The sequence below is a fragment of the Mugil cephalus genome, chromosome 18, assembly GCF_022458985.1.
Source record: "Mugil cephalus isolate CIBA_MC_2020 chromosome 18, CIBA_Mcephalus_1.1, whole genome shotgun sequence".
Taxonomy (NCBI): Eukaryota; Metazoa; Chordata; class Actinopteri; order Mugiliformes; family Mugilidae; genus Mugil; species Mugil cephalus.
The window spans coordinates 6,521,296-6,538,999 of record NC_061787.1 but is presented as its reverse complement, the minus strand read 5'-3'; the positions used below and the strand labels follow the sequence as shown (position 1 = coordinate 6,538,999).

The 17,704-nt window shown below is 42.6% G+C and overlaps 1 protein-coding gene across 2 annotated transcripts; it reads left to right on the top strand.

Annotated features, from left to right (window-relative positions):
• Positions 1-911: 911 nt before the first annotated feature.
• pan3 (poly(A) specific ribonuclease subunit PAN3) lies at positions 912-17,704 on the top strand. 2 transcript variants are annotated; one of them, XM_047568776.1, is made up of 19 exons: positions 912-1,248; positions 1,376-1,770; positions 2,948-3,069; positions 3,577-3,649; positions 3,745-3,815; positions 3,998-4,142; positions 4,371-4,570; positions 4,889-4,993; positions 5,081-5,138; positions 5,558-5,719; positions 7,989-8,105; positions 8,383-8,484; positions 9,349-9,514; positions 9,782-9,869; positions 10,044-10,183; positions 10,878-11,007; positions 14,771-14,835; positions 14,922-15,060; positions 15,699-17,704. In XM_047568776.1, the coding sequence occupies exons 1-19, from the start codon at positions 1,229-1,231 to the stop codon at positions 15,837-15,839; spliced, it is 2,439 nt and encodes an 812-aa protein (XP_047424732.1). In that variant the 5' UTR covers positions 912-1,228; the 3' UTR covers positions 15,840-17,704. The 2 variants fall into 2 exon arrangements, with proteins under 2 accessions (XP_047424732.1, XP_047424730.1); XM_047568774.1 differs by having other exon boundaries at positions 918-1,248; positions 4,353-4,570.

The following is a 17,704-nucleotide window of genomic DNA, read 5'->3' as shown; positions in this document are numbered from 1 at the left end:
ACTGAGGAAGTTTCTTAAAAAAAAAAAAGAGTATGTTCCTCAGATTCAGAAAACTTTAATAAGGCCCGAGTGAGCAAAATGACATACAAAGTATATACAAATAACTATGCAAAGAAAACAAATGTTTTAACTTTCCAATCTGTACATGCAAGATGTAAACATGACTGCATGAGTAAAGTGACTAAAGTGCAAGAGTAAACAGTTATTACAGGGATTATATATTTACATGTTGGGGCCATACTTAGACAGAATGTAACGGATCCACAAGGGAAATTAACTATTAACTATTTGGCCAAAGTAGCTCAGTTGTAACGGATTGTGCATAATGGAGAGCAGTTTATCCAGCGTCCTCCTGTCCCTCACTGAGACAAACAACACCCTTAAAATCACAATTTGTTCACCCTACTGGTGTCTTTTTTGCAGGTACTACTCCCCCAACAAACCACAGCAAAGTATCTTATTACTTATAAATATGCATAGTTGATATGCATTATCGTTATTTCTTAACATTAACCTGTCTGACATAAGAATACACACACACGCACACACACACACAGACAGAACACGGGAAACCATACATCCTTTGAGATAAGATGATGTCACATGCACAGTTATACAGAATTAGAATCAGTTTTGTTGTCCAAGTATCTGCCCACATACAAGAATTTGACTTCAGTTGTAAACAAAAAATATGCATAAAAAAATGTACAGCAAAATTTGAAAAATAAAGAGCAAAAGCATATGTATTTATATATATATATATATATACACACACACAACAGAGTTGAACAATGAGTACATATATTTGATGTAAAGTTTTATTTATTGTGAACTGCTCAGTGCACAGTGAAATGTATTTTTGCACCTGTAGCCAGTAGTAAAAGTAATGTGATAATTCCACACAGCACACAAGGCAAACATAACTGAGAAAAACAAACTAAAAAAAATACAATATATACAACTTTTTTTACACATTTAAACGTATCCCTCTCCTCCTTTCTTACGCACCGAATCGTGCCACAGCGCTGCAAGTTGAATCTGCAGCAGGTAAACTCTCAGCCAGTACCCACAATGCCCTACGCTAGCTCTCTAGCCATAGCAGAGCAGCCTGACTGCGAGCAAAAACAACAACAGGCTACTTTGCAAAGAAAGGCAGCTGCATGGATAGCGACAACAACAACGACCACCACCAGGACTCCCCGCATGCAATCACATTCCTGCAAACCAAATGCAACTTAGCCTTATAATGTGAGTACTGTGGACTTCACCAGCTGAAGTGATATTTATCTGCTCCGTTAAGGGGAAGCTGTTTGCGTGCTAGCTGGCTAGCTAGCTATCTGTCTGCGTCTCTCTATGTTTGAGTGTCTTCCGGCAGCAGTGGCTGCAGCAGCGGTGCCATGAACAGTGGACTTCCACCTTCAGCTGCTCCGCTCGGGGGTGCCGGGATACCCAATGTCAAGGTGAAGTTTTGCCGATATTACGCGAAAGACAAAACCTGCTTCTATGGAGACGAGTGTCAATTCCTGCACGAGGATCCGTCCATTGCGAGCCTGCCGCTGCACGGCGGTGGTGGTGGCGGTGGAGGAGGAGGAGGTGGTGGAGGAGGTAGCCCCGTCCCCTTATCCATGGCTGGAGGTGGAGGGACTCCGGCGGGGTATTCAATCGGCGGTTCCTCCGCGGCCTGTCCGGGTAGTGGAGGGACCGGTGTGTCCAAGAAGAACGAAACCTTGGGGCCTGCGAGCACGTCTCTGGAGGGACAGCTGTTAGCCAGTGAGTAACAATTACAGCAAGGCCTCACACGGGGGGGGGGGACTTAACTTTAGGGCCTTGTGCAGCTCTGTCAAAATTTAGTCCGAGGATCCACTGAGGCCTGTTTACCCCCAAACAACGTGGTATGAGCCAAATGCATTTATTTAGCTGTCTCGTGGGTACTTTTCTCTCCAGTTTTTGTTGCACACACTCGCTTACCACCATCATTAGTAGGAGGAGGCCTGTTGTTGTGTGACAGCTGTGTGAGTAGTGTGCAGAAATCCACTATTCGCCAACATTAGCTGGTGCAGCTACTAGTCTCCTAGCATGAGCTAAACCAGCCTCACTAACTGCTTTAACTAACTTTACAGCGTTTAGCTTTAAATTCAGGAAGGCGTTATCGGGTCTGTAACTCGTTGCGATAGTTTTTCTCCAGTTAAAAGTTGTTTTGTGAAGTATAATATCACTGTTAATGTTAAGTTGACCAGATTTAAGAAATGAAATCCGGGGACATTTACAGCTCGGAAATAAAAAAAAGAAATAACTAAATGTTATCAAGATGAACTGAAGAACCGGGACAATCACGGTTTCTTTTATTTATTCATACTTTAACATCTTTAAACTCCTATGTCTCTAATGTCAATAGCGGCGCGACCGGCTACCGTAATAGTTGTAGTTTGCGCGCATCATTTTTTTTTTCTCTCTCATTCATAAAACTCTAAAATTGGGGACATTTTCGGGGGGAGCTTTAGCCTGGGGACAAGTCATCCAAAACGGAGACTGTCCCCAGTGATCGGAACGTGTGGTCACCAGTTAAGTTTAGTGTTTGCTAAAATTAGCATGTCTGTGTACATTGTTTTTGCTTTATGTTGCTATGTTACATTAAGTTACATTCACTTGCAACATAAGTGTGAAAGATACCCATGTCCATTTCAAATCCGGAAACCAAGAAACTGTCACTTAAGAGTTTGTTGGTTCAGGTCATATCTCCCTGTGGTGGACTGTAGAAGTGGATCTCTCTACAGGTGTTGACTCCTCCATGCTTTATAATTAACTCTGTCATCGTCCTGTGTGCTCACTCCTATTGCTGTGATTATCATGTATTTTTATGCATTTTATCTTCTGCAAAAATATCATCATATGCTTCTCAGACATCATTTTTTTAATTCTTGTACTATTATCTTTTTGTCATCCACAGTCCCGGGGATTGAGGGCGCAACCCTGAGCGATGCCAATCTCACCAACTCTTACTTCAGCAGCAGCTTTATTGGGGTCAATGGGTTTGGAAGCCCAGCAGAGTCGAAATACTCAATGATGCAGGTACACGATGGAAACTGTAGAAATACACTCACTAGCCAAAACATTAGGTGCACTAGTGAAAATGAATGCGCATTAGTTAAACAATCTACCACTAAAGGAAAAACCTTTGAAATGGCATGGGAAAGCTGGTAATGATGTATTGAGTTAAACAGATGAATAATATGTGTCAGGACAACACTATAAAATCAATTTTACAACAGACTGAAAAACAGATGAGTCAATGGCTCTCTGTTATTTTAAACACATGCAAACTTCATGAAGATTTAGTGCAGGATTACTGTGTTGGAACGCATTTGTTTTCACTAACATGCCTAATGTGCAGGCAAGTGAGGGTAGATGGAACAAAATGCTTAAAATAGTTGCTTAAATATCTTGCATGCTGTTATGTTGTTGTCCAAAAATATGTTTTTGAACTGGTGTATTTTTGGATAGCGTAATATTCGTAATAAATTTGGAGGAATGCAGAATGTCGTTTGTAATGCATCTGTTCTTGACGCTCATCTCCAGCGAATGACGACCAGCAGCAGCTCTCCCAGTCTCCTAAACGACGGTGCCAAGAACTTCAGCCACAACGCACACGGTGAGAAGCCCTCGGAGCTCTGTGCACTAGTTCACACTCACCTCCTGTCCACAGAAATCACACTTTTCAACTCCTTACGCTTGATCCTTTTGCAGATCCAGTGAACTCACCGACATCCTCACTGTTCAGTGATTTTGGTGCTCTTAGCATTTCCCAAAGGAGGAAGGTGAGCATAGTGCTCGATAAATCGTTTTAAAGTGCCTTCAAAGTTCTGCATTCTGTACTTTTCTGTGAGCAGGTACTTGAAAGCAGAGAACGGTGGATTTAATGCCCATTTAACGTTTTATTGTCTCTTACAGGAATGGTACATTTCATGTCATTCTCGCATGCTTTTACATCTGTCTCCAGGCTCCAAACCCGGCAGCAAGCGAGTTCATCCCTAAGGGAGCTCCACGTATGGCCACCATGGCTCAATCCACTGTCCAGGCTTTCCCCTCGCCTATCTTTGCACATCCTGGTCTCAGCAGCTCCACAGCTGCTGCTCTGGCTCCAGGTGAGGGTTTGTGAAGCGCTACTATCGACTTCCTACATGAGTTTTCTTCTCCATTTTTTTTGTATCTCTGAAATTGTATAGTTTATCAAGTGTGGGGATTCCCCCCGTTCCTTTTAAAAATTTTGCACAGTGACATCCTTTGTGCTGTATGCTGTAATTATATGCCTTGAAGGTATATAGCAGTGTTTTTCTTTTTATCTTCAATTTTAGGCATGTCATTGTCAGCAGGATCTTCTCCTCTCCACTCCCCAAAAATAACACCTCACACCTCACCTGCTCCTCGACGGCGCAGTCACACCCCAAACCCTGCCAACTACATGGTTCCCACCACTGCATCCGACCCGGGCACACACATTATCCAGAAAGAGACTGTAGGAGGGACCACCTACTTTTACACGGACAACACCCCTGCGCCGATGGCTGGGATGGTACGTGTAAGAGTTGGGATCAAACTGCAACACTTTTACTGCTCTCGCAAAACACGCAAAGATGCAGCATTGCACATTTACTTCCAAGCCAGATGTTGTGCAGACAGCTGCAAACTTCCAGACAGCCATGGTTGCCTACTACCGCTTGTGATTTGGTTCCTAATTTTATTGTTAACGTCATTAAAATCCTGGCGTGAGTTTCGTTCCATCATTTATTTACGCAACTTTGTTTCTAGTTTAAAAAACTAAACACGGTGGATAACGCTGGTTTCTATTTCCGAACAAATAGGAAGTTGTCTTTTTCTGGTTTCATTGCAGGTGTTTCCTACCTATCATATCTACCCCCCCTCCGCGCCTCATGTGGCTTACATGCAGCCAAAAGCCAATGCCCCGTCCTTCTTCATGGCTGATGAGCTCCGACAGGTATCGCTTAGTTTACCCCCCCCCCCCCCACTTCTTCTCATCTCTGGAGGTAATGTCTGATGTCATGTGCTCTTGTTTTTCTGTCAGGAGCTGATAAACAGACATCTGATAACCATGGCCCAAATTGACCACTCAGAGAACCCAGGTATATCATCTGCTCAGTATTACCTGTGCATGCAGCACAGTCTCATGTGAATACATTTCTGTTATTTGGAAAATTAGGTTCCAAACAAAAGACCCTTTCACTGCTCTGTTGTTCGTGTTCTTAAGTAAGCAAACTTGTAGAAACAGTCATGTGACATCGTTGTGGGTCCTGTGGGTCTCGCTTTCAGTTACCCACCGATTTTTTTCTTCTTCTATCAGTTGCTAAAATCAGAAATAATGAGATAAAGGTGTGAAAGCTCAAGTTACTTTATAACACAAGTGCAAAAACAAATCCTATATGAAACATGAAATCTATTTCTTGGTCAAGTTTAAACAGGGCTGTTTACAGCAATGCCTTTTCAAGTCATGTGTTTATGGTGTTGCTGTTTTCCCTTCTGAAACTGCTGCTGTCTTTGTCAGATGTACCATCTGATGTGGACAGCTACCACAGCTTGTTCCCCCTCGAGCCCCTTCCACCACCAAATCGCATGCAGAAGACCAGCAACTTCAGCTATATCACATCCTGCTACAAGGCAGTCAACAGCAAGGACGACCTGCCTTACTGCCTGAGGAGGATACATGGTAAGAAATGCACTGATGATATAAGTCTCTCAAAGAAGCACGACGCAGATGCCACATGTAATGTAAATGTTTACCACAACCCTTGAGGCAAACTTATTTAAAGAGAAACAATGGAAATAAGTCACCTGAAACCAAGACAACTGGACTTGTTTTAGTTGGCTGAGACTTAACATAGTCCTGATATACAACAGCAACATCACATATGCGCTTGATAAAACCTGGACTTCACTGTTACAATGTATCTCCCTTCTTGGTTTAGGTTTTAAGCGGATGTTAGTGGCGGTTGTTTACACAGTCAGTGTGTTAGCCGTTTTATTTTAAAGTGCTAGTTGCCAGTGCTGCATTTACAAATATGGCTAATCACCGCACACTTGCATCACTCTTGCACTGGAAAAGTACCTATTCTGAAGAAGGAGCTAATCTCGTAGTTCTGAGAACTCACTTCCAAGAACTACGATGATTGTCAGTTTGTATTGTACAGTACTGTGCAAAAGTTATTGAAAAGTAAACTAAAGAAACTAAGACAGATTCAATAATAAATAATGATGTGAACCAAAGAAAAATTCAATATCTGGTGTTACTACCCTTTGCCTTCAAACCAGCATCAATCCTTGCACATACACTTGCACAAAGTCAGAGGCTTTGTAGGATCGTAGACGCAGTGGAAAAACGCATCAGGCTTATTTCCCTTTGAAATCGGGAGATGTCCAGCAGAGCCATCAGCTCAGAACTGGCAGAAACCGGTGAGACTCAGGTTCAGCCATCCACTGTCTGGAGAAGTCTGAGCAGAAGTGAACTTCATGGAAGAGCTGCAGCCAAAAAATCCATCGGTCCGACACTGAAACAAGGCCAAGAGACTCAACTATGCACAAAAACGTAGGGACTGAGGTGCAGAGAAATGGCGGCAGGTGATCTGGACTGATGAGTCAAAGTGCTGGAAAGTGTTACAATAATGAGTGTCTGCAGACAACAGTGAAGCATGGTGGAGGCTCCTCACTAGTTTGTTGCTGCATTTGCACAGAATATCTGTGGTTAGGCAAAGGGTGGTCACAGCCCATATTGATTTGATTTAGATTTCTCTTCTGTTCATTCACTGCATTTTGTTAATAGATGAAAGTAAACTATTAACACTTTGATTTTTGAAAGCGTTCTTAGAGCACTTTTTCACACCTGCCTACAACTTTTGCACAGTACTGTACGTGTCCTCACTTCCCTGCCCATATACAGTGTTGCTTAAAAGTTTATGTGCCCTTTGAACTTTTCTACACTTCTGCATAAAAGACAATCCAATAAGAACAAATGAAACAAAAATATTCTACTTGCAGATTTGTTTATTCAGGAAAATTAACCAGTATTACATATCTGTGAGTTGCAAAAAGCATATGGCCCCTTGTTTTAATCTGAGAAATGTGCATTTCTCTTGTTTTTAGGTCAGCACTTTGACTTGGCCATTCCAAAACGATCTTTTTGTTCTTCTTTAATCGTTCTTTAGTTGAGTGACTTGTGTGCTTGGACTCATTGTTACGTGACCCAGTTTCTCGTAAGATTCAGCTCAAAGACGGATGTCCTGACTCTCCCTTTTAGAGTTCATGGTATAATTCTAGATTCATTGGTCCGTCAATGACCCAGATGCAGCAAAAACATTACCACCCCTATGTCTGCAATTTTATTTTGGTTTCATTTGTACACGAAACATTGTCGTCATAGGCTTCTGGCTTGTCCACGCGATGTTGTGCAAACTGCAGACAAAATGTTTTTTTTTTTTTTTTTTTTTGTGGCACTGTGTTTAAAGTGACAAAATTTGGAGGTAGCACAAAAAAAATAATAATTGTCATTGTCACTAACGATGTCTGAACTTACTTTTGTACTGAACCTATATGAATCTACAAATAGCAAAGCGCAGTGGAAGGAGTTGCAAACCTGGAAAAGTAGTTGGTGTGTATATTTCCAACTCATGGGTCTGTCAAAGCCAGAAATCTCAGTTTTGTTGTTTCGTAGATGGTTTTTCATTAACAAAACCGCTTACTGGAAAAAAAAAAAAATAACCACGTCGCAGTGTGAAAAATACATTTCTTTTAACACTTTTGCATTTTTTCCAGGAATGCGACCACATGCAACCACGTCATAGCAATGTAGTACTCAACCGTTTTGTTACATCGTTTGATCATACGTAGTTAGCATGTGGTGTGTGTGTGTGTGTGTGGGGGGGGGGGGGTTCGTTTTTTTTCAAATTGCCGATGTTAATGTCTTGTATTATCAATGTCACCAGGTTTTCGCCTTGTCAACACCAAGTGCATGATGCTGGTGGACATGTGGAAGAAGATCCAGCACTCAAACTCTGTAACCCTGAGGGAGGTCTTCACCACAAAGGCCTTTGGAGACCACTGTGAGTGTTTACCACCGTTTAAATCTTCTGCATCTTCTTCATATTGTCACTTTCATGATGCTGTTTGTCTAGACATATTTGCAAACTATTGGTACAATTAATTTCCCTTTAAATTGATGCTTTATGGGTGAATATTTGCCACCAAAGTTGACAGAGCTGCTAGAATTTTGTGGTTGATTTTCCTATTTGATGATCTTATGACAGTTAAATAAAAGCAAGCTGCTTGGTTGGTTTTCTGCAAACTAACTCGTCCTTTGTGCTCTCTTTTTTCCCCCAGCGTTGGTGTTCTCTTATGACTTCCACGCCGGTGCAGAAACCATGTTTAGCAGACATTTCAATGACCCAGCAGCAGACTCGTACTTCACCAAGAGGAAGTGGGGTGAGTTGGTCTTCCCTCCCTTCCTCCTTCACACAGAAATAGACCCAGCATCACCTCAGACGCATCTCTGCACCCTTCCACTTCACACATTCTGCCTTTGTTGACTTGTTTGATAATGAGGTCATTGCCTTTAGGGTCTGTTTAGATGTTTGTTTGCAGTTGACAATCATGTGGTCGTGATCGGGTTAGACAGTTAGTAGCGTAGATTGTGCATTTAATGGAAGTGAAAACATGTGCAAGATTGGTAACGATCTAAAGTCAAGCTTTTTGGACTCGGGTATTTAGAGTTAGTTTTGTGGCCTACTTTGACAGTTGGCATACTTGTGTTTTTTGTGAAAGAGACGTGCGGACTTGGAGGAAATTGTGGCTGAAACTGATCCTAAGGCAGGTGCATACCTACAGGAATGACAGACAGGGGAAGCAAAACCATTTAGTCATGATCTTTGTCTAGTCTGTAGAAAACACTGATGGTGTATAAACTGTATGAGGGCAAGCGCGAGGGACCGGCTCAAAATACTCCTTTAGGGGGAGACACATTTTGACCTGCTCTGACTTGTTGAGTGTGTGTATTCATTGTGGTTATTGTGCAGTACGCAGCCTGTCACCCTTGTTGGTTCACATTGCACCTTGCAGGCTGGTGGTATGAGTTACAGAAGATTACACAGTAAAACATGAAAACCATGATTTTCCACATAAAAGCTGTTCTTATTAAGTTAGATTGACTGACGTCTGTGCTACGCATGGCAGAGGGAGCTTGTCTGCAAGATAAGATTATACTGAATAGAAATGACAGTTTGAGGTTTTTGTTCATCAGTTAAGTCATCTTGAGGCTGCTTGCGGGTGATAAAGCATGTTTCCTTGCAGGGCAACATGAACCTCCCCCACCACGGCAGCATGCAGGTCTGCTCCCCGAGTCTCTGATCTGGGCCTACATCGTCCAGCTCAGCTCGGCCCTGCGCACCATCCACACCGCGGGGCTGGCCTGTCGTGTCATGGACCCCAGCAAGATTCTCATTACTGGCAAGACCAGGTACAGAGCACGAGTGTTTTTTTTACGCAGACATATGGGCAGACATTAGATGAATATCAGAGCATGTCACGCATAACCATAAATGGCTGCGTGCAGAGCAGTGTGAATTTTTAAAATTAGTCGGTGTAAAGTATGACCAACTGTAACACTGCATTAAAAGCAGAAGGGTATTTTCAAGACTTCCTTTTTTTTTTTAATCAAGCTACATTATTGTGCACTGTGCAATGAAGATGTGTGGACAAACTAATGACGTCTTTCGTCTCATAGGTTACGGGTGAACTGCGTTGGGGTGTTTGATGTCTTAACATTTGACAACAGTCAGACCAATCATCTTGCCCTGATGCCACAGTACCAGGTACTTCCTATGATGCATCTTTTGTCACAAACTATTTTTTTGCAGCTTATGCTAATAATATCTCATTTACCTCACCACCTGAGAATGTGGTTGAAGTTGAGACAGACAGGAGTGTTTTTTTGTTTGTTTGTTTGTTTGAAATATGTTTATGTCTGTGGTGTTTTTATTTTGTAGCAAGCAGATTTAGTGTCGTTGGGCAAGGTGGTGCTGGCGTTGGCGTGTAACTCCCTGGCTGGAATTCAAAGGGAAAACCTGCAGAAGGCCATGGAGCTGGTGTCCATCAACTACTCTTCAGACCTCAAGAACCTCATTCTGTAAGGGCGTCATGGGTTCTGTAAAGATGGAGACCTGTCATACCGGTCAAAACGTTGCATACGCTTGAATTAAATCACATCATGTCTTATGTCAACTTTAGGACTCCATGTCGTTTTACTCAAGTGTATCAGCTTGTCTCCTCCACATCAACAAGCACCTTCACTTTCAGACATAGTCCCTCGTCCAGATGGTGCCCCACAGCTGTAGTTTTCACACACTTTATCTCATCCTTCTCAGACCCAGTATGGGGTCTGTGAAGATATTTGTTGCAATATTTGTTGCATAATTTGCTGCCCTTCCAAAAGATTTTGGTGCCCACATCAGTTAAACTGCATCTTTGATCCACACTTGATGTAATGATGTGTGTGACACAAATGTGAGTAAGCAACTTACCTGGTACATCTGATGACCTTTAGGCAATTAGGTTATTGCAAACTTGATGTAAAAGTGTGAAGCCCAGTTCCGTAATTGGAGTACTTCCCCTTGGCCTTTGCTTTTGAGCGAAACTGATGCTTTTACAATTAGTAATTTGCGAAAAACATGGTGTTTTTTTCATAGTGAGACGCTTTAATTTATCTAATTTGATGTTTGCCTGGAACAAACAGTATGTAACACACCTGAGGGTTAAGGGCTTTTTTTGTGTGTGTGTGTGTGTGTGTGTGTGTGTGTGCGCGCGCTTGTGTCCACTTGTAGATATCTGCTGACCGAACAGTCCCGCCTGCGCAGCGTCAACGACATCATGCCGATGATCGGAGCACGATTCTACACACAGCTGGATGCGTCGCAGATGAGGAATGACGTCATTGAGGAGGACCTGGCCAAGGTAATTAGAAGGATGCAAATGTCTGCCAGTACATGAAGAAACAGATGAGGTAGCAGTTCACAACTCACTAGGAATCAACAAACAACATGTGTCAAAATGCAGCATCTGTAGGGTGGTGTGCAGAAATCTTGCTCGGCTAGCTTAGTGGAAGATTGCCCGTGCACAGGATGTTGTTTGGTATGTTGAAGGGTGTGTAGCTATGCCTTCGAATTAGTTTCTCCACTTTGGCGTTTCGATGTGTGAAACGCCCAGCCTCATTTGTCATCTCATTTCTTCTCATTCAAGCCCCAACTTCCCTTTCTGTCCTCAGCTCTGAGCTAATATACGAAACCAAGTAGTCTGTTGTTGTTTTACCTCCAACTGCAATTTATGGTTTCTGTTTTTTTCTTATAATAGATGCCCAACTGGTCTCACAGCGTGCACACACAGAATAGTAGTTGTGCTGTTATCTGTTATCGGTTTAGCGGATGGACGCTTCAACCGATTAAAAATAGCCGAATCACGTCATTGTTATACCTGACGTCAAATAAATTCTTCTCAGTAAGTTTGCGTTCACACATTGGGATTTAAATTTAAGTTAAAGTTAATCTGCCACAGTGGCTGCGTCATTAGAACGCCGCTTCTGCTTCAACCTGCTAATTTTCCTTTTACAGTAAGGCCTATTCACACGACAGAGATCCATTAGAGACGGTAGCTGTTATAATATTGTACTGTGCCCCCAGATGATATTGGGGTGTATCTGCAAACAGAGTGTGAAACTGTGATCGATTCTGGAGACGCATGTTAATGCCAGGTCTGAACACGTGTACCTAAAGCTGGTCAGATTCCCCGGATTGGATCTCAATTCAAGGTCAGAACAGGCCCGTAGAGCAGGAGAGGCTGTAACTAATTCATCCTTTGGCTACACCTCGTTACCTGCAGGAAGCTGCCTTTGACTACTCATCAGGTAGAGGAACATTATTCATTCTGCCTCCAGGGTTTCATCTCATCAGTTTTATCCAGATATCGATCGATATGGATTTTTTTTTTCATGTCAGCCTTGGCCGATACGTGCTACAGATTTTTATGATCCTCTACTGCCTTTTCTCCCCTTATTTGCATAGAAATGATGCAATGATGACACATGTTCCAAATCTCAATTTAACCAAAAACATAAACATTTATTGAACTCAAAGAATATTTAATGCTCTTATGCATATAAAAAAAAAACAGGTAAAAAGAGGTGGAGTGCAAGCATTGATCACAAGCAGCGATCTATAGGTTTTCCAGTCTGTTCTTCTTGCAGACACAACTTTTAATTTCGTTACGAGATGGCCCGTGTGTCCTAGCAGAGAGTCACTTTTCAGTAGTAGCTGGATGAACCTGGCATTTACTGACTCTTCAGAAAGTCGCTTTGATTTTTAGAGCCTTTGAGTTTATGCTGAAATTCATCTAATCTCCACATTGGTTTCCAGTTTCTTTGCATAATCAAGCACCATGCATCTGTTTTGGTTCGTTTCACCGGTTTAATACTCGTGACTAAGATCCCATCCGGCATCTGGTACCTTTGAGACTTTGAACCAAAGAAGTTTGCAAATGGAGACCAAACCAGTTCTCTGCTCACTGAATATCCCTGTAGTGAATTATCTCACAGGCCTGTTAGTGCTTAAAACACTTTACAGTCATTTGATAATTCTACCCATACACACATATGTTCACACACTGGAAGCAACGTGTTCGGTGCGGTGCTCACTTTGACATGTGATATGTCTCAATATGTGACACTTTTTTTCTTCTTTTTTTTTGATACACATTATGTTAGCAAGTGCCTAACAACTGCAGCAGCAAAGTAAACAATTATTTCTAAATATATGTTAAAAAAAAAAGTGAAAATATTTTTCACTTTGTCCTACAGACAAGTGCAGAAAAACAGGGTGAGACAGTCAGACAGGAGGAGGAGAAAGGAGAGGCAGGAGTAAATTATGTCTGCAGAGATGAAGGTGAGCAATAATCTGACGTGGAGCCAGAGACGACATATATTTGACTTTTAGTAGGTGGACATTGAAAGATGCAGCAGTTTGCCCTTGCGGTCGGTTTGAATAGCTCGTCTAGTTTACTGCTGGTGTTGAATCTGAGGAGCTGTCCGAGCTCAATATTGTGGTTTGATGACCGAGGTCTGGTATTTCTTTGAATTCAGACATGCTATGGGTGTTTAAAAAAAGAAGCTGCTTTTTGCTTGACTTTCAGAAAGGAGGAAGTGTCTTCTGGAACCTGCGAGAAAATGATGTCCTCCCACATGTATGGACAGAGGTTTCAGTTTCCCCGCAGTGATGACTGGTCTTAGCATTTTGAGTCAGTTTTCAAGGACAAATTGTCACATGTGGCCTAAGTGTTGGAAGTGTGGCCATCAATGAGTTACTTCCTTTGAACCTGTGCATATTCACTGTATGTTTAAGCAAGCACTTTCGATACATCTCACAGCACAAGTGGAAAGTGACGATTAGAACAACTTAAAACCGACTTGATATTATTAGTGCAGGCGTGGACAAAACTTTACGTTAAAGGAAGAAAGAAAGACAGATAAACTCACAGCGGTCAGTCACACATTGCTTTTAAATTATGGTTCAACAGAATGTTAATAAAAATAAACTAATGATAGGCCTAGACAAAAGAAATGGTAATAATAGCATCACACGTCTTCAAACATGTTATGACTCATTGTGCCTATTTAAAAGGGTGAAAAGTAGACACAGTGTAGCAGACCGGACATGGACCGCAGAAAGATGAGGAGAGAGTCGTCTCAGCGGATTGCGATTACAAAATTATGGACACGCATGTTAAAGATGAAGTCTTTAAGACCATCCACCAGCAGCTAGATGTTCCTGTGACTACAGTTACAGACATTATTGAGAAGTTTAAGGTCCACAGGACTGTAGCCAACCTCCCTAGATGTGGCTGCAAAACTGATGAATAGAATAACTAGAATAACTTCTAAAGAGATTAGAGGTGAACTCCACGGTTAAATCGCACCATGCTTTGCTGTTTGAGCCAAAGTGGACTTAATGGAAGATGATCGAGGAGACAAAACTGACGCTTTATGGCAGGTCACATCTGCTCTGTGTTCACAGGTGCAAACATTCAGCATTAAACTGTGAAACATGGAGGAGGCTCGGTTATATTCTGGGGTTGCTTTGCTGCATCTATCACAGGGGTTTTTGAATCTGTGCAGGCGACAGTGGCAGAGACATTCTGGAGAGGAATCTGCTTCCCACAAGAAAGTTTGGTCTCAGTTGGGTCATTATCCTATTGGACCTCATCCTATTCCAAAATAAACAGCTGACAGCCAAGCAGTCAAGAGTAGCTGAGAAAAAAACGTCTAACTATTCTGAAGTGGCCTATTGAAACATGCAGTCTGGAGCAGGCATCCTTCAAACCAGCTCCAAGGAACTGGACAAAATACCTGTCAACAGGTCCAGAAGTCTCTCTCTCTGATTGCAGCTGTTGCCTCAAAAGGTTGCACAATAAAATATTAAATTAAGGCCACCATCATTTTTGTCCAGGCCAGTTTCATTGGTTTATTTATTTTGTTAATTATTCCTTTAAACCACAATTCATTTTCGGTAAATTTTTGCTTTTCTGGTTTTTCTTTCTTGAAGGTAAAGGTAAAGTTGTACTTCACTTTCTCCTACATCATTCAGCAGCAGAATAATTTCCTTGCCTGGTGCTGGTTTCAGAGTTTCTTTTAAACGAATGATGGATAAAGCTGCTGTTTGCTTCTTTGCAGGAAGTCCAAAACGGTCGTCTCTTCCGTCTCTTGGCCAAACTGGGCACCATAAACGAGAGACCAGAGTAAGTAGCATTAGCATATAGCTGCGTCACTCCATGTGATTTGTGTTTCTCTTACTGACACTGTGATCCTGTGCTGTATCAATCAGGTTTCAGAAGGACCCGACGTGGTCGGAGACGGGCGACCGCTACTTGTTGAAGCTTTTCCGGGATCACCTGTTTCACCAGGTGACGGAAGCGGGGACGCCCTGGATTGACCTCAGCCACATTGTCTCCTGCCTCAACAAAGTCAGTGCGCTTTTCCATTCGATTGAACTATTGAATGTATGTTAGTCAGACATGCAAAGTGTCTATTTTCTGCCACTGCTTAATGCACCGTGGTAAAAACACCCGTTCATTTTCCAGTCGATTGCAGAAGAGTCTTTAAAGTGGGTCTGATTTTTGCCTCCATTGGAGTTTATTTGGTTAGCAGCTGGACGGAAATGATAAAATCTCTCTGCACTATTGACTTTATTTTCTACTTGGTGTTCCTGGGTTAACAAAAATATATATCGTAGTTTACATCTGACTGTGTAACAGCAGTAGCAGTTTTTCAGGCGTCAGCACCAACAGAAAACTCACAGCGCGCCTCATGTACCAGCAGAACATATTAGCCGCCAGTTAAACTTCCTTAGAGCCTTATCACAAGTTGCTGCTGTTCTTACTTTTCTCACCTCTGCTGTTGTTCCTGTTTCTCTTAATCTTAGGTCTGAGCCTTATTGTAGCTGTGAACTTTACTACTTGACGAACAGTTTGTTTTAAATAGGTATTTTGTTCATCTGGGGTGAGATTTGTATTCAGTTTCGTATGAGGACTCAAGCCGCTATATAACAAATCATATTTCCTTGAAAATAATTTTTACTGCATGCGCTTTTTTTTTCACGCAGCTGGACGCGGGCGTTCCTGAGAAGATCAGCCTGGTGTCTCGGGATGAAAAAAGTGTCCTGGTTGTGACCTACTCGGACCTGAAGCGCTGCTTCGACAGTACCTTCCAGGAGCTGCAAGCCGCTGCTTCCGGCTCTCTGTAGCGCCCTCTTGGGGTCCGGGGAGGGGCCCGCCCTTACCTGGAGCACACTATTGCACTACAGCGGAGGACCAGGCTCGTACAGACGACATCAGCATGGCGAAGGCAGCGGGGCAGGGCTTCGTGAACCTCAGTCACATACACTGACCCTGTCCACCAGGAAGGCTTTTCTAAAGTGTATTTTTTTTAGTTTTCCTAAACCCCGCAGCTGAAAATCAAAAAAACAAAAGGAAAAAAAACAAACAAAAAAAAGGACAAATGTGGAAGCTGTGACGAACGAGTATGGTGACATTTTTTTAGATTTTTGGGGAACAAAACGAGAGACAAAACAAGATTTTGAAAAAAAATTTCCTGCTTTTATTGTTTATTTCTACAGTTGGGGTTTATTTTTCTGAGGAGGATGCACTAAGATTTTAATTTTTTTGTTAATTTTTTGTTATTTTTATGAATACGTGTGACTGGCCTACAGGGTGCACAGAGAGCTAAAGTCACACACATGGACATAAATACCAGAGCAGACTCAGAATTAACACAGACGACAAAAAGAAACCCAGCTTTCTATTGACTCAACCTCTCTACTGATCGGAGACCACACCCCTTCATTCTGAGGCACAAGGAGATGGGACACACCACTCAAGGCTTTCATTGAGGCGGGATGGCACCCGGTATTTGACACGGGCCAAACCCACCTTTTGCCTTGGTTGCTGGTTCCCCCTTTAAGAAAGGACAAACCACTCGGGTGGGTGGGAAGGGTTTGTATAACTGGAAAAATATGGATTTCTGACGTTTTTGTTCAGGAGATTATGGAAAGTCAGGCTCATATGTGCTGGTTGCATGAACTTGGATTCAGGATCTGGGGGTTGAAACGTGGTTTTCTGTTGGCACTGAGGAAGGGGTGTCTTCTCCTGATGCCGTCTACTAAGTGTTTGTTACATATGCAGCAACCAACCTTTGGTTAATGGACACTGTCGTGACATCAACTGCTCAAGGATGGGTCATTTTGGTTCTGCTGTCCAGCACTTGGTTGTAGCCCGTGGGTGGGGCTTCTGTTGAGGTGGAGCCACAGCTGCCTCTTTGTGGAATGTCCTTATTTTGTCCCCCACCTGTTCCCCTATCTCCTTCTCTCTTATACTCCCCCCTCTTTCTTCCTTTTTATCCAAAACTTCACTCCCCCCACCCCCTCAGGGGGTCTGGCGCCCTCTACTTTTGAGAAAAAGTGATGCTTTTTTGCGATTTTTATTTCTTTCTCTACTTTTTCTCTTTGCTCAGCTGTTGTGCAGGTAATGCATGATGGGTGGGGGGGCGGGGGTGGGGTTGGGGGGGGGACGGGAGGTCGATTAGTTTTCAGTTCTGCTCTTTATTATTCTGTGGACCAATTCCAGCAGGGGTTTGGGTAAAGGGGGAAGGGATTTGGAGGGGAAAGGAGAATAGGAACAGGGCACCAATTGCAATTAGTTTTATTTGACTTTTTAAGATCATGAAATACAAAAGTGCTGGAGACCAAGCGCTGGCTGTTGCACTCACGCGAATGGCTTGGATTTCTCTCAGGATGACGAACAGCTGGAGGGGCCCCAATGATTGAATGTGTTTGGATGTCATTGGCCGTCCCCTGTCCAGTCAGATAGATGAGCTACAGTGGAGTGGTCTTCAGATGGAGGTTTTAGGAAGTTTGGAGATGACGGTGCGAGGGATTTCATGTTGCCCTGAAGCACAGATCTAATATCAGTTGATTTAAATCAAACAAAGTGACTGAATTTGATGCAGATATAATTTACCCGTAAAAGTAACAGCCCAGAATCCAGATCAATGTTATTCTGCCTTCGTCTTGTACACATTGTGCACAAACATGAATGAGTTAAACACAGTGTA

Excerpts from the sequence above, each read along its gene's own strand:
- pan3 (XM_047568774.1), top strand. The coding sequence starts at position 1,229 with ATGCAACTTAGCCTTATAAT. Across the intron at positions 3,070-3,576 it reads CGAAATACTCAATGATGCAG|CGAATGACGACCAGCAGCAG; the intron begins GTACACGATGGA and ends GCTCATCTCCAG. Across the intron at positions 10,184-10,877 it reads GACCTCAAGAACCTCATTCT|ATATCTGCTGACCGAACAGT; the intron begins GTAAGGGCGTCA and ends GTCCACTTGTAG.